Source organism: Bicyclus anynana, chromosome 6 (assembly GCF_947172395.1).
Source record: "Bicyclus anynana chromosome 6, ilBicAnyn1.1, whole genome shotgun sequence".
Classification (NCBI taxonomy): domain Eukaryota; kingdom Metazoa; phylum Arthropoda; class Insecta; order Lepidoptera; family Nymphalidae; genus Bicyclus; species Bicyclus anynana.
Window position 1 is genome coordinate 15103062 of NC_069088.1, and position 17211 is coordinate 15120272.

The 17211-nt window shown below is 38.7% G+C and overlaps 1 protein-coding gene across 1 annotated transcript; it reads left to right on the plus strand.

Annotated features, from left to right (window-relative positions):
* Positions 1–11688: 11688 nt before the first annotated feature.
* LOC112056593 (phenoloxidase subunit 1) lies at positions 11689–15529 on the plus strand. The gene is made up of 2 exons (XM_024097040.2): positions 11689–11847; positions 12766–15529. The coding sequence occupies exon 2, from the start codon at positions 12775–12777 to the stop codon at positions 14821–14823; it is 2049 nt and encodes a 682-aa protein (XP_023952808.2). The 5' UTR covers positions 11689–11847; positions 12766–12774; the 3' UTR covers positions 14824–15529.
* Positions 15530–17211: the final 1682 nt, after the last annotated feature.

Below are 17211 nucleotides of genomic sequence, written 5' to 3' on the forward strand. Positions count from 1 at the left end.
AGTATTGCGTTCGTTTGACATTATTACCGAAGCATCATAAGAGTACATAGACTACTGGTTGACGGCCCGCAGTGTCACCCGCGTAGTTCCCGTTCCCATGAGAAAACGGGGATAAATATAGCGTATGACAAAAATCCTGGCATTCTACAGATAAAAGAATTTTCAAAATCAATTCAGTAAATCCAGAGAATCCCCCAAAAACACCACAAAGTTTATCTCTTTATATTGGTATATATGATATTTATATATACCAATGAATATGACCTGTGCTTCCGATTCCGTAGGGTGTGGGTTCGAATTCGGTCCGGGGCATGCACCTCCAACTTTTCAGTTGTGTGCATTTTAAGAATTGTGAGGAATCCTGCATACCAAAGAAATTTCTTAATTCTCTGCGTTTGTGAAGTCTGCCAATCCGCATTGGGCCAGCGTGGTGGACTATTGGCCTAACCCCTCTCAATCTGAGAGGAGACTCGAGCTTAGCAGTGAGTTGAATATGGGTTGACAATGATGATGATGATATGATATTTTGTTTAGTAACTATAATTGTAACTAGCTGACGCTGCGCGGTTCCTGTTCTCGTAGGAATGGGGGATAATATATTAGCCTTCTCGATAAATTAACACTAAAAGATTTTTTCAAATCGAACCAGTAGTTCCTGAGATTAGCGCGTTCAAACAAACAAACAAACTCTTCAGCTTTATATATTAGTACAAAAACAAGTTGAAATCTTTGTCTGTCACGTAAGATGCTAGGATAAGTACTTAATATACAAGTACAGTATACCACAATATGAAATAGTGCTACAGTACAGTTAATGTCATAAAAAATTCCAGCTAGCGCGGAAATATTTAAACTTCCAAGTTTTCCACAGATTCTACACTTTTTCACTGAGTTTCCATTGACTAAAAGCAATCGAGTTTATGTTCTTTTATTTTTATCGCGCCAACTTGGAAAAGCTGAAAGTATTAACGATGTATGACGCGAGTTTTAAATTGTATTTTGAGTTATGAATTTTTTTCAATCTTAATTGTCTTCCTCTTGTTTGGTTAGTTAGTTCTTTTGAATTTCGAGCTTTTGTCATAGAGCTTTATTTAAAACAGTTTTTAGTTTTTGAGTTTTAAATAAAGATATATTTTAAGCTCTATAAATGGTACAGTAGTTAATAACAGACCAGATAGAGCAGACAGTCAATTTTAAATTTATAAACTGCCAAACATAGTACGAAGAGCCGATGGACGTTGGGGTCCCAAAGTGCTGGAATGGCGACCCTGCACTAGTAAGTGCAGCGTTGGTCGACCCCCCCACCACGTGGACTGACGACATCAAGCGAGTCGCAGGGATTGACTGGATGCAGGTGGCTCAGTATCGTGATGTTCGGAAGTCCCTACAAAAGGCCTATGTCCTGCAGTGGACGTCCATCGGCTGATATGATGATGAAAATGCCAAATTAAAAAAGCAAGAGATCACTTAATACATTACGGAGCGCATACACGTACGTATGGAGAAATATGGAGCAATTTGGAGCAATTTAATATTGTTTCAAATTGCTCAATGTATTTCAAACATTATACGCCTAATACTCATAGCCAGTCGGTTGGTAAATTATTTTTTTCTTTAGTTTGTTATGTATTGCCGTTATAAAATGATTAATATATTATACATGTTTCTTTATCTTCTCTACGATGTGGCGCTTTATGAAACAACTTTGGTGTTTCCAGGTATAACAGTAAATTGTTTCTAATAGTCGCGTTTCTAATAATTTAACCAATTTGCCTTTAGGCAAAATTGGTTTATTTTACTATTCTAATTAACCATGATTGCCTTAATTTTAGCATTCTAATGTAGCGATATAATTGCCCGTGTAAATGCCCCTAGGGCGTTGTCTATGTTGTTTCTGGTTAAGATTATTTCAACTGTGATCCAAGTATCAATTTTTTAGTAGGTTTTCGAGAATTTCCAAAAATTAAAATTGATTTTTTTGTTTTCATTTATAACATCGAAATTATTAACAATTAGGAGGGTATTTTTTTAATCGGTGTACTGATAATCGGTTTACATACTTTAATATGTTTATACATTACTAGCCTACCACCCCGTGGTTTCACTCGCGTCCCACCAGCTAGACCTGGCCTAATTAAGAAAACCTCAATCGGCCAACCTGGGGATCGAGCCCAGGACCTCCGCCTTGTAAATCCAACGCGCATATCACTGCGCTGCGGAGGCCGGCAAACCACGTTATTTGTGTCATAGGCTATATTTTATCCCCGTATTCCTACGGGAACGGGCACCACGCGGGTGAGACCGCGCGGCGTCAGCTAGTGTATAATATGCCCCTCTGGTTTAATATTTAAAACCAATTTGGTATAAAAATATTGCTCCGGCGTTTTAGAAAGAACAATGATTTATTAAGTTTTTGACGTAAGAAAAGCAGAATGAAGAACAATTTTCAGCTTTGAAAAATATATCTACGTCACGGGCTAGCGCCCAGTACCTCCGCTGTCTTAAAAATGCGAAGAAGACATTTTTATATGCTTTAAGTGTGGAAAAGTAATTAAAATACCAATTTTTAGCTAACATTTTCTAAGTTTTTTGACGGCCTCCGTGGCGCAGTGGTATGCGCGATGGATTTACAATACAGAGATCCTGGGTTCGATCCCCGGCTGGGCCGAATGAGGTTTTCTTAATTGGTCCAGGTCTGGCTGGTGGGAGGGAGGCTTGGGCCGTGGCTAGTTACCAGCCTACCGGCAAAGACGTACCGCCAAGCGATTTAGCGTCCCGGTACGATGTCGTGTAGAAACCATAAGGGGTGTAGATTTTCATCCTGCTCCTCCTCCTGACAAATTAATATATAAATAATCTAAGATGGAATCAGGCATTCCATATTAGATTACATCATCACTTATAAGCTGAAGTGGCAATGGGAGAAGCACGATAGAAGAGTACATAGTTCGAAGAGCCGATAGACGTTGGCGTTGGGGTCCCAAGGTGCTGGAATGGCGACCCTGCACTAAAGGCGCAGTGTTGATCGACCCCCAGCAGGTGGGCTGACGACAACAAGCGAGTCGCAGGGATTCTCTGGATGCAGATGGCTCAGTATCGTAAAGTTCGGAAGTCCCTACAAAAAGCCTATGTCCTGCAGTGGACGTCCATCGGCTGATATGATGATGATAATGATGAGACGTTGAGATTACTAGGGGTTCAATACGAATTGCTTACGAAAGCTCAAGCTTAGCGTTATGTGTCATGTGTATAGCGTTATGTATGTATATACGGTATCAATGATTAAAAGATATGCATTGAGATAAATATTTTTTTTTGCTTAAGAATTTTTCGTAGTACACAAAGGTTTAACAAATCTGCCTAAACCTTATGAAATTTGTATCCAATTGGCTCTGTATGCAACAAAATAAAACGTTGGAACAAAATTCCGGGGTAGATAACAAAGGCAGATTTGTCCGGTGGAAATTGAGTTAATCCGTGATTAATCTGACCACAGGCGTGATGAGGGTCGTCCGCTGCGACAGCGCGTTAATTGCGATTATTCCTATATTATATCGCAATTCCGCGTGCGAGGTGCGTGAGTGTTCAAATTGGTGGAGATATTTAAAATTTAAAATATACGCTCTTATAAAGCGTTTTATTGAAGAAAGAAAGAAAAGTCCGGACCTTAAAACATTTTACCAATCTATGAACCAGCCTAAGAAATTTCTTTTATTTTTACTTCCTGTGTGAAGATGGAAGCTGATCCAAGTCTACCTTCACACAGGAAGTAAAAATAAAATAAATTTTGATGTTAATGATATATGATAATATAATATTGTATGATTTTTTTTTAAATAGCAACTGTTGAGTTTCTTGATTCTTCTTAGCAGAACTTTACGTTTCAAAAGCGCTTGTAAACTAAGCGTACCTACTTGAAATAAATGACTATTGAGTTTTTTTTAATATATACTGTTATTTGTTAGTGACAAAAAAATGCAATATAGATAATACAATACAAGCAAACGTAGTGATGATGACAATAGTCAGATCTAGTTATTTACATTCACTTATCCATATGCAAAAGTTTTTACTAAATCTTCTTAGATCATGGTAGATAGACGTAAATATTAGAAACTCGCGGATGCCCGCGACTTCGTTCGCGTGAAACTCGATGTAAACTTTCAAATACCTCTACCCTACCCCTACCCTACCCTACCCCTACCCTACCACTACCCTACCCTACCCTACCCTACCCCTACCCCTACCCTACCCTACCCCTACCCTACCCTACCCTACCCCTACCCTACCCTACCCCTACCCTACCCCTACCCTACCCCTACCCTACCCGTACTCTACCCTACCTCTACCCTACGTTGAAATTTTTCCTGAATTTTCTTTGCCATAAACCTCACGGAGCCCGAGACCTTTCCAACGAATGCAAAACCGTGGAAATCGGTTAGTGCATTCTGGAGTTATAGCGTCAGGAAGGAAAACCCGACTTATTTTTATATAGTAGATATCTTAAGCGTGTTATTTGTTATAATTTTTTTTTATTTCATCCTAGTAGGTAGGAATATGTGGGGAAAATGTTTTAAAAGGTTTTCTTTTAGTATTGCAGAAATATTTTCGCTTGGCGTTCCTCCAGATTATGAACGGAAGATACATTTTTAAACTCTATAGTTTCAGTGCATTATTTTTAGCTGCACTATGTTTTGCTGGTATAAAACTAAATAACAATATACACGTATTTTATATCCTGGTAAGTGTTTTGTTATTTCTATAAAAATTGAATTATTTATTATTTTAGTAAAATAATACACAGCTTAACCAATTATATTTACAAGTATATATACTATACGAGTATATCATTAAACTTGGTTTTTTTTTTATTCTTTACAAGTTAGCCCTTGACTACAATCTCACCTGATAGTTAGTGATGATGCAGTCTAAGATGGAATCGGGCTAACTTGTTAGGAGGAGGATGAAAATCCACACCCCTTTCGGTTTGTACACGACTTCGTACCGGAACGCTAAATCACTTGGCGGTACGTCTTTGCCGGTAGGGTGGTAACTAGCCACGACCGAAGCCTCCCACCAGCCGTTTTTAATACTACTAAATGTACTTAAAATACAACCTATTTATTTAAAGATGTGGGTTGAGTAAATATGTATTACTAGCTGACACCGCGCGGTTTCACCCGCGTGGTTCCCGTTCCCGTACGAATACGGATATAATATATAGCCTATAGCCTTCCACGATAAATAAGATATGTAACACTGAAAAATTTTTTCAAATCGGACCAGTAGTTCCTGAGAATAGCGCGTTCAATCAAACAAAAACACTCTTCAGCTTTTATAATATTAGTATAGATAAGTAAAAACTAAAATTTATAATTTATGTCATACATACTAACCGAGGTTGTCTAATAGGTAATCATAAAGAGCCTCAATAGCTCAATGGTAAGATTAATGGACTCATCACCGAGGAGTGGTAGTTGAATCCCCGCCCCGGTGGTCTATTTTCGTACCCACTCCTAATACAGTCTTTTCCGACTAGTTGGAGGACAATGATCATATTTAATATTTGCCATATATTGATATGTCAAATATTCTTTAAAACAATATGTATAGGTAGGTATATAGAATGTAACGAGGACTATAAACCAATTATTTCATTCAATAATTACACATACACTGGAAAAGAGACAAAGACATACCCACAAATGTCCTACTTAACATTTTTCGACGCGGAATCCTGAAAAGGGGAATACAAAAAAAACAAATCTGAGTTACTTACATATACAAAAGGTCACCTCGGCTACAGAATAACTCGTAAAAGAGATTTGTTTCCCGAACATTCTATTCATCACGACAAGGATCTCGAGTGGAGTCCAGCTTTAGAGAAAATTGGATGTCTCACCCTACCGTTGTCGGATTTATACATGTTTCATCGCGACCGCTAAACTGCTGAAGTATATGACCACTTGAGTGGGTTTGTACGGGTATATACAGATATATGCTCTGTTATATTTGTGTATTTGTATGTTTTTTTTTTTTTTTTTTTATTCTTTACAAGTTAGCCCTTGACTACAATCTCACCTGATGGTAAGTGATGATGCAGTCTAAGATGGAAGCGGGCTAACTTGTTAGGAGGAGGATGAAAATCCACACCCCTTACGGTTACATAATCATTATTTATTTATTAACCGATGCCCGCGATATAGCTTGTTTATCACTTTTACATACATTCTTCACCTGCAGGAACATCTATACTAATATTATAAAGCTGAAGAGTTTGTTTGTTTGTTTGATTGAACGCGCTAATCTCAGAAACTAGCGGTCCGATTTAAAAAAATCTTTCAGTGTTTGATAGCCCATTTATCGAGGAAGGCTATATATTATACCCGTTTTCCTACGGGAACGGGAACCACGCGGGTAAAACCGCGCGGCGTCAGCTAGTTGTTCCTATACCGGCATAAATTGCATTTATTATTCAAAATCTAAATCTATAATTCTATAACACTTATTATCGGTATCAAAATCGGTATTATAGTTTCGGTGTGAAAGAGTTTAAAAGACCTTTACAAACTTTATCGTTCATATACTCAGAGGCATGCATATATATCTATCTAATTGACGGACCAAGAAGATGTCCACCTGATGGTTATTGGAAAACCATCGTAATAGACAAGAGAGTTTTAGTTGTTTTAGTTTGAAAAGACGCGTTTAGATAAACATTGGTGGCTTCAATCAAAAAAGTCAGTTGATGGATGTATTGACTCACCTTACTGGTCATAAAACAAATCCTCTTGAGAAGTAAACATAACCCTTTCACCATTTTTTGCTACCCATACACGCCTGAGTACCAAAAAGCAAATTCAGGCTAATATCCGTTGTATAAACACGTATTAGGGAAGATAAATTCAAGCCAGTCTCGCCCATAGACCTACAACTTTAAGGGTTCGGCTTACGTATAGAGAAAACAAAATATAAAAAAAAAATGTTGTACTACAATTTTTGGCAAGTGATTGATGATAGAATATGAATAACTAAATTTTTTATGGTACCTACGAACTTCAGACAGAGTTCTTACAATATAAGTTATATCCCAATGGAGTTTGCAAGAAAATGAAGACGTAAACAATGTCCTTGGCTGATTTCAGAAAGATGTTTCAGTTAAGTATACTATTTAATTTTTTTCAATTAATATTAAGCAGTTGAATATTACGCCCACTTCCTTTGTAAGTGTGTAAGTGTCGAAGTTTACCTACCAACAATATTCTTATCGCCATCTACGAATATCTAAACCGCATATTATAGATAAGGTATTGAATTTTCTATGGGAAAGTAATTAGGTTGATGTTTTATTTAGTTATGTAACTACTACATTGAATGGGATATTAAAACTTACTAGATAAAATGTCATCCGCATTGGGCAAGCGTATTTTAAGCGAACTATTTGGCCTAACCCCTCCCATTCAGACTGGTGACTTGAGCACAATCGTTATCAACCCATATTTGGCTCACTGCTGAGCTCGAGTCTCCTCTCAGAATGAGAGGGGTTAGGTTAGGTTAGGCCTTAGTCCACCACGCTGGCCCAATACGGATTGGCAGACTTCACACACGCAGTGAATTAAGAAAATTCTCTGGTATGCAGGTTTCCTCACGATATTTTCCTTCACCGTTTGAGACACGTGATATTTAATTTCTTAAAATGCACACAACTGCACAGTTGGAGGTGCATGCCTCGGACTGGATTCGAACCCACACCCTCCGGAATCGGAGGCAGAGGCCATGTCCACTGGGCTATCACGGCTTTTGATTGAACGCGCTAATCTCAGGAACTACTGGTCCGATTTGAAAAATTCTCTCAGTGTTAGATAGCCCATTTGTCGAGAAAGGCTGTAGACAGTATTTTATCCCCATATTCTTACGGGAACGGGGACCACGTGGGTGAAACCGCGCGGCGTCAACTAGTGACGTGATAAATTGTTTACACAATATTTCTAAGTCTGACCCAGGACTCGATATCCGGATTTACATCACTGTAACATTGAGGTCTTTCTTAGATTTCGAATTCAATCTACTTGGTTTGAATTCGAAATATACGTTCAATTGTTTTCTGTTAAGAAAAAAACCAAGAAAACCAGATTTTGATTTCAAGGAATATCTACGACTAAAAGGTTCATAACTCTATGGATTTTGAAGCGGAAGTGACAAGCAAGGCGAAGGGTCACGGCGGCCATACATCACGCCTACAAACTAACTTGCGCTAACTTGGGAGGCTTTACGTGATGATATATCATATTTATTACATTACAGTATTAGCCGCGCTTTCGCGTACAATCTGTATGCCAACTTGGACTTATTCCACGGTTCCGAGTTGAAAGAGAGGAAGTAACGAAGGACCTGAGACAAGAGCTGACAGCAGACAATCTAATACGAGTAAATTATAATGCTGGAATGCAGTGAGAAATGGAATGTAGCTAACATCTTTCTGGAATATATAATAAAGATCAAGGAGAAGAATGAAAGAGAGAATGGGAGGTAAATAAGACTCGCGACGTTGGTGGTAGGCTTTTTAGTAGGGACACCAGCGTATAGAAGGAAGGAGGGGTTTCTTCTAAAAAATACCTAGTGTTATTCAGATGTTAAGAATTTATTTATTTATAAGGTATCTTGAACACTTAAAAATAAACAAAATTATTTATGCAATAAGGAATAACTTAAACTTGTATAACTGGCAGTATATCGATCTCCAATCAATTAATTCTTAATTAATCATCCTAGTCATTATCACACCAATACTACTAAGTACTTGATATAGTCTAGACAAACTTAGTCAATGTTTGGACTGCTATATCAAGTTTTTTAGTATCAGTTAATAGTAGTAATGATAATGATGATGGATTTTATTTTGTAACTTTGGAACCGTCCCATTTTTTAAATACACGCCTTTTAGCTATCAACTCGCTTACCTTATCTTAATCTGACGTGCTGGTTGAGTATATCTGAAGGTAGTTTTTCTTTTGGTTGCCTTAAACGTATCCACCAATAAGAGCTCGTACTTGGTGGAGGCACTCAACAACATGCAAGGTATACTGCCTTATGTTCATCTGCCGAGCTCGAGTAACTGCAAAAATCCCCTCTTCGGCTCTCCTACTATATCACATTCTAGTACCTAACTGCTACACCATAAGGCAAGCGACCAGCTAGGGAAATAACGGAAAATAGCCGTCGAAACACTATATGTGCAGTCGTACTCGTAGTTCTATAAAAGTTAAAAGCTTTTGTCGAAAAATCACACAGTTTTAAGAGCGGTTTGCAAATGCAAGCGCCTGCACTGAGCAGTATTTGACTCCCGCGAGTATTCCGGCTTCGGAAAATATTTACTGGAATGGCTCCATTCCAACCCCCATGCGAGAATTTGTTTGTAAAGATAAAATGAAGGCATTATTCAGTTTGTTTATTTAGCATGCAGCGGCGCTATTTATGGTACTGTGGGTCTAACACACCTGAACTTTGGTGTTATTACAAGCGTTTATTTAACTTTGAGAGCCGTGATAACCCAGTTGACTAGGCCTTCGATTTGAAGTGCGTAAGTTCGAATCCGGTCTTAGGCACGCACGTCCAACTTTTCAGTTTTATTTTTTATTTTTTACAAGTTAGATTTTGACCACAATCTCATATCTAAGATGGTAGCGGTCTAACTTGTTAGGAGTAGGAAGACAATCCACACCCCATTCGGTTTCTACATGGCATCGTACCGGACCGCTAAATCGCTTGGCGCTACGTCTGTCGGACCTAGACCAGCCAGACCTAGACCAATTAAGAAAACCTCAATCGGCCTAGCCGGGGATCGAACCCAGGACCTCCGTCTTTAAATCCACCGCGCATGCCACTGCCGTCAAAATGGATTTTAAGAATTATTTATTTATTTGTTATTCAAGCTAAATAAAATAAATAAATTTTATACTTATAATATACTAGCGGACCCGCTCAAGCTTCGCTTTGACTTATTAATTTATTTATTTGCACTTCTTCCCTATCCCTACCTTACACTACCCCACTCCTACCCCTACCCCTACCCTACCCTACCCTACCCTACCACTACCCTACCCTTACCCTTACCCTACCCCTACCCTAACCCTACCCTACCCTACCCTACCCCTACCCTACCCCTACCCTACCCTACCCTACCCTACACCAACCCTACCCCTACCCTACCCCTACCCTACCCTACACCAACCCTACCCCTACCCTACCCCTACCCTACCCTAACCCTACCCTAGCCCTACCCCTACAAAAAAAAAAATATCCTATGTCCTTCTCCTGACTCTAAACTACCTCCCTGCCAATTTTCAGCTAAATCGGTTCAGCCGCTCTTGAGTTATAAGTGGAGTAACTAACACAACTTTCTTTTATAGAGACAAATAATTTGCAATAAAATAATATTGCGACTATAATTTGAGATTTAAACTATCCTATCTCTCAAGTTGGATCGAACTGCACATGGTGTGCGAATTTTATTATAATCGGTTGAGTGGTTTAGGAGTCCATTGAGGATAAACATTGTGACACGAGATTTATATATATTAAGATAATGCAAGTTACGGATACCCAGTTTCGGCTACCCTTAGTTGTCGAGTATATATTACGTGTCTCAAACGATGGAGGAAAAAAATCATGAGGAAACCTGCCTACCTAAGAATTTTCCCAATTATCTACGTGTGTGAAGTCTGCCAATACGCATTGGGCCTGCGTGGTGGATTATTAGCCTAACCTCTCTTATTATGAGAGAAGACTCGTGCTTTACATTGAGCCGAATATTGTTATAGCCGGACATACCCCATTCTATGTACAGTGAAAAAGTGAAAGGTTGAAAGTTTGGCTGTGCTTCTACCATAGTTAAGTATAGTAGTAGAGTAGTTGGTAGTAGTACGGCAGTTTGATCTGCGGTAGTTTTGGAAGGTAATATTTATATTTTCATCCTTGATATAATTTTTTTTTATATTTTCTTTTTTGATATAATTTTTTTAGACTGACTGAAATATATTTATTGAGATAAAAATCTTTCATCTCTAATAATCGGCTCGGTGAAAGTCTTCTCATATTGGGATTCTCTACTAAAGGAATACATTGTCTTCATTGCATAATTAGGTATTATTTTATATAGCGGTTAGTTACAAGGTGGTGTAATATTAATGTTCAGGGAATTACATTTTCCGCATGACTATATTTTGTTAGCTAGTGTTTTGTTACCGGCGTGATATAAATAATCGGGTTTGAATTCTGGGCCAGTGGCGCTAACATGCGATGAACAAGATAATCTCGTGAAGAGATTTAGTCCAGTCCCATCTTATTTATTTATTATTTGACGGCCGCGTGGCGCAGTGGGTAGTGACCCTGCTTTCTGCATCCACGGCCGTGGGTTCGATTTCCACAACATTATCATTTTTGCACAGTTACGTCTTACGTCTTACTTTAAACAGTTATAAACATACAAATTAAAACTTACTCGTATTTCTACGATCGGTTTGCGTGTACCCTTATCTACATTTGTGGTCCTACATTAAATTTTAGATACTTCCATATCAGTACAACGCCGAACAGTCACCACAAAATATCCTGAAGATAAACGTAAACCACAACTTCCCTGTAAATGTTTATTGTTGCACACGCTTCAGACCTGCAACAGTATGCAGTATACCTAGTATGGGTTGGTTCGTGTGAAACAGTACTATAAAATACTCAGGAATGGTATTGGTCGGTACAGTCAGCCGTGGAAGACGCGGCTAATTGGAAGCCTTTAGAAGTTTCTGGTTTTAACATTTAGTTTTTTTTTTCTTCTGAAATCTTCTACTGGTGAGTTGTTGTTTTGTTTTTTAATATTAGTATCACGGAATTATGATTAGCTTTAACATTCTATGTTCTCTGATTACAATAATGATGTTTAAAATGAAATTTATTTTGTAGGAATTTATAATAATAATTAAAGATATTTTTTAATTGACATTTTTTCTCGTAAAGTTCATTGTATATAAATAATTTTAAATAATATGCAGTTCTTAGAACTAAGACTTCAGACTTATGATTTTTACTTTACATTTTTAGGATCGCCAATAAACTTAAACTTAGTTATTTTATTTCGTGTTAATTACCTACTTGTTTTCTTTGCGACTTTGGGTTAAGAATAGTTATTGATTACCTGGAAGAAAGATAAACTCAATAGTTTATACCCCGACCCAGGATTCGAACCTAAAACCGCGGTATCTGACGCCACATAGGCTAACTAACCACTGGATCGAGAAAATTAATATATTTCCGTTTAAAGTTAATAATATAAAACTTAATCTTATTACTTTTAACAAGTTCTGAATATTTTTTTTTCCTTTGTGAACAAAATAAATCATTATAAAATCAATGCATATAAATAAAATTTAAATGTCTGTCAAAATAGATTTTGTCGAGTGTTCATAGTTATTTACACGAACAAAGCAAACTAAAAACAAACAAGGTGTTATAACTTTTGTCTGTTTGTTTGTTTGTCCGGGCTCATCTTTAGAATGGCTGAACTGATTTTAATGGAACTTACACTGGAAGATAAGTTTATTGAGAAAAAACAATACTTTTTAACCCGGAAAAATGAATGGTTCCCGTGAGATTTATGATAAACTAAATTTCACGTGGACGTCACGTGGACGTCACGACGAAGTAGCAGGCGTCCGCAAGTCCGAGTTTATAATAAAATACGTGTCTAACACATTGTTTTTATCATTGCAGAACATCATCATGTCGGACAGAAAGAATCTTCTGCTGTTCTTCGACCGCCCCACGGAGCCATGTTTCATGCAAAAAGGGGATGACGCCATCTTTCAACTGCCTGACAACTTCTACCCTGATAAATATAAAACCGTCAGCAACACCCTCGCCAACCGTTTCGGTGAAAATGCCCAACGAAGCATCCCTGTGCGCAATATTGCTTTACCTGACTTGTCTCTGCCTATGCAACTACCTTACAATGACCAATTCTCACTTTTCGTGCCCAAGCACAGGAAAATGGCTGGTAAACTTATCGACATCTTTATGGGCATGCGAGACGTAGACGACTTACAGTCGATTTGCTCATACTGTCAAATGAGAATGAACCCTTACATGTTCAACTACTGTCTCTCTGTAGCCATCTTGCATAGAGAAGATACAAAAGGTCTTAATATTCCTACCTTTGCGGAATCTTTCCCAGATAAGTTCATGGATCCTAAAGTGTTCCGTCGCGCTCGTGAAGTGAGCACCGTCGTGCCAGTTGGTAATAGGCTGCCAATTAATATTCCTCAAAATTATACCGCGGCTGATTCAAATCCCGAGCAACGCGTTGCATACTTCCGTGAGGACATCGGCCTCAATCTACACCACTGGCACTGGCATCTCGTGTACCCATTCGACGCTGCCGATCGCGCAATCGTTAACAAGGACCGTCGTGGGGAACTTTTTTACTATATGCACCAACAGATCATAGCTAGATACAGCACAGAGCGGCTTTGCAATAACTTGGGCCGACCAAGGCGCTACAACGACTTCCGTAGCCCCATTGAAGAAGGATACTTCCCTAAACTTGACTCCCAAGTAGCAAGTCGTGCTTGGCCCCCGAGGTTCGCAGGTTCTACCATCCGAGACATCGATCGTCCCGTCGATCAAATCAAGAGTGATGTTTCGCAACTTGAAATTTGGAGAGACCGTTTCCTTAAAGCAATTGAGGACATGGCAATCGTTCTACCAAACGGCCGTACAATGCCACTCGATGAAGAAACTGGTATAGACGTGCTCGGAAATCTTATGGAATCGTCTATTATTAGCCGTAACCGCGGCTACTATGGTGATTTGCACAATATGGGGCACGTTTTCATCTCATATTCCCACGATCCTGACCACAGGAACTTGGAGCAATTTGGTGTCATGGGTGATTCGGCTACCGCGATGCGTGATCCCGTATTTTACCGCTGGCACTCATACATTGATGACATATTCCAGCTCTATAAGAACAAACTTCCTCCTTATCCCGCAGAAAGGTTAGATTTCCCAGGTGTCAGAGTAACGTCAATCGGCATCGAAGGAGCTAGTGGCGCTAATATATTAACGACCCAATGGGAGCAAAGCACGGTAGAGCTTGGCCGAGGTCTCGATTTTACACCACGTGGTTCTGTGCTAGCGCGCTTCACACACTTGCAGCATGACGAATTTAACTACGTTTGTACCGTTACAAACTCGAGTGGTTCAGATTTGATGGGTACAGTGAGAATCTTTATGGCACCAGTCCTGGACGAGGGTGGCCGCCAATTGTCATTCGATGACCAGCGCAGACTTATGATCGAACTTGATAAATTCACGGAACAATTACCAGCTGGCTCTAGAACAATTCGTCGCCGAAGTTTGGACTCCTCAGTCACTATTCCATACGAGAGGACCTTCCGTAATCAAAACACCCGTCCTGGCGATCCAGGTTCTGCTGAGGCTGCTGAGTTCGATTTCTGTGGCTGTGGATGGCCTCATCATTTGCTGATACCCAAGGGTACTGACAATGGATACCCTGTTGTACTGTTTGCCATGGTTTCCAATTGGAACGATGACAGAGTTATTCAGGATTTGGTGGGCAGTTGCAACGACGCGGCTTCATACTGTGGTATTCGTGATCGCAAGTATCCTGACCGTCGTGCCATGGGTTACCCCTTCGACCGCCCCTCTCAAGCGTCTAGCATAAATGACTTTTTGACTCCAAATATGGCTATTCAAGAATGCTCCATCAGATTCACTAACGCAACCCGCCAGCGAGGTCAACAGGGGTAAGGGACTGGAGTTACAATAAGAGACAGGGAGACAAAATAAATATCCATTGAAGTCGGTTCTTAAATCAGTTACTAAGCTAATGAAGCCTCAATAGCTCTTCGGGTAAGGGTCGGACTCAACACCGAGGGGTCGGGTTCGTTCATCGCCCGATGGTCTATTGTCACAGTCTTTACGACTAGTTCAAGGGGAAGTATAATATTGGTCATATTAAAAAATACATAACCAATTATTGATTTTATAAAAAAAAATAATAAATATACCTTAGTATATGACCCTGTCTCTTCCGATTGTAAGATATAAGACCAGTAGCAAAGATTAACATAAAACCATTAACTTGCAGTATTGGTTATGAAGGGTTTGAAACAAGTTCCCGGAACAAGAGATCCTGTGGATGCCTCAAACAGTATCGTCCTGAGGATATAGATGCCCTTATAAGAAAACCCTATTACTATACAAAGTGTTCACATACAAAACATCACATATTTTAAAAGATAAAAAGATTTCAAGTATTACTCGTACTCGAACCATTTAAAAAACATATTGTTACTGGCATAAACGACTTGGCGAGCAAAATGGACTTTGAGTAATCATTTTATTATTTTGTAGTTTTAAGTTTTGGGTCACTTATTATAGTTATAGTTCTAAGTTTTGTACATATGTAAAATATATCTAAATACATAACACCGAATAAACTATTAGCCTTTCACATTTTTTTTTTATTTACACATTTCTGTTGTATCATGTCTTATAAAAATTAGTTAAGCGATCTATCTATGTATAATTTACGAGGAACCCGGAAAATAACAGGAAAATTGCTATATTTGTTATTGTAACTTTGTAGAGGAAAATTATTGTTTAAATTGTCATATTGTTTATTTTGTACGTTTTAAATAGACTAACGAAATAAATTGAAATATTGCTAATGAATTCTAAAATTTGTTGTGCGAGTAATATGATACGAACTCATAGAACATATTCAATTTTACAGTCAATCACAAATCATTTTCAAGGCATTCAAATTAATGAAAGACTTATTAAGTAGCTAGTCCATATTTGATGACTTGATTCGGTGACTTTGGTTCTTCTGCGGATCTACTCATTTCTGATTCGATCACGCAGAGATACTCCTAACATAGCTCGTTCCATCGCCCGCTGTGTGACTATGAACCTTCTTATGAGGCCCATAGTTAGCGACCAAGTCTCGAAACCATAGGACATCACTGGTAACACGCACTGTTCGAAAACTTTTGTCTTTAGGCACTGAGGAATTTCACTGAGGGAGGAAGAGGAGAGGACGAAAAGATGTCGCGAAGCGAATACAGCCCAGGCGAGTTGGATTCGGCGGTTCACCTCTTTCTCGAAATTGGACCTAAATAGCTGGATTATAATTATGTCCAAGGTATGCATTCGTCTACAATTTTGGGTGCAGCGTTCTCAACTATAACTGGGTGGAGCGATACATGAGCATTACACATTATTTTTGTTTTGGCCATGTTCATTTTCAGGCCCATCTGTTGAGAAACTCTGCTAAGGTCATTGAGCAAGGTACTAAGGTCATACAGAGTCTTTGCCATGATGAGACTACATCGTCCGCGAATCGCAGTTGTACTCGCCATTGATGTTGATTCCAAGTCGTTAAAAATATGATTTACAGTGAAAAATACACACAATCACAATCCAGACAGCATTTTTATATAATAATACTAGCGGACCCGGTCAAGCTTCGCTTTGACTTTTGTGCATTTCTTCTATACCCTTGCCTACTCTACTCCAACCCTACACCTACCCTACGTCTACACTACCCCTACCCCTACCCTACCCCTATCCTACTCCTATCTTTACTTACTCCTACCATACCCCTACCCCTACCCTACTCCTACCCTATACATATTAAAATTCAAATTATTATGAATCGTTTGTAAAAACCATCTTAGAACTTTAACCAACATTTTAAAAAAAGAATTGGCCAAATTGGTCCAGGCGTTGTTGAGTTATGCGCTTACCAACGCATTTTGCGATTCATTTTTATATTATAGACTATAAAGGGGTAAAGTTTAAATCATTTAGGGGTAATCTTTGGATTTTACAAACCGCTTTTGAAAATTCTTTTAACACTAGTAAGTCACGATATAGTCAATGGCTATATTTTATCCCCGTATTCTTACGGGAACGTGAACTATGCGGGTAAAACTGCGGGGCGACGGTTAGTATGTAATAATATTTTACTAAGAGAAGTCAGAAAATAAATTTTAACGTGCCACAGCTGTGGATCTTCAAACTATTTTGTTCCATGTCAAAGAAATGTTCGGTTCACTTTTTCCTTTCACGAATCTTCACTAGATTTTTTTTTTGCTTTCTTTTAAAAGTCACACTTAAATTGCACAAAGG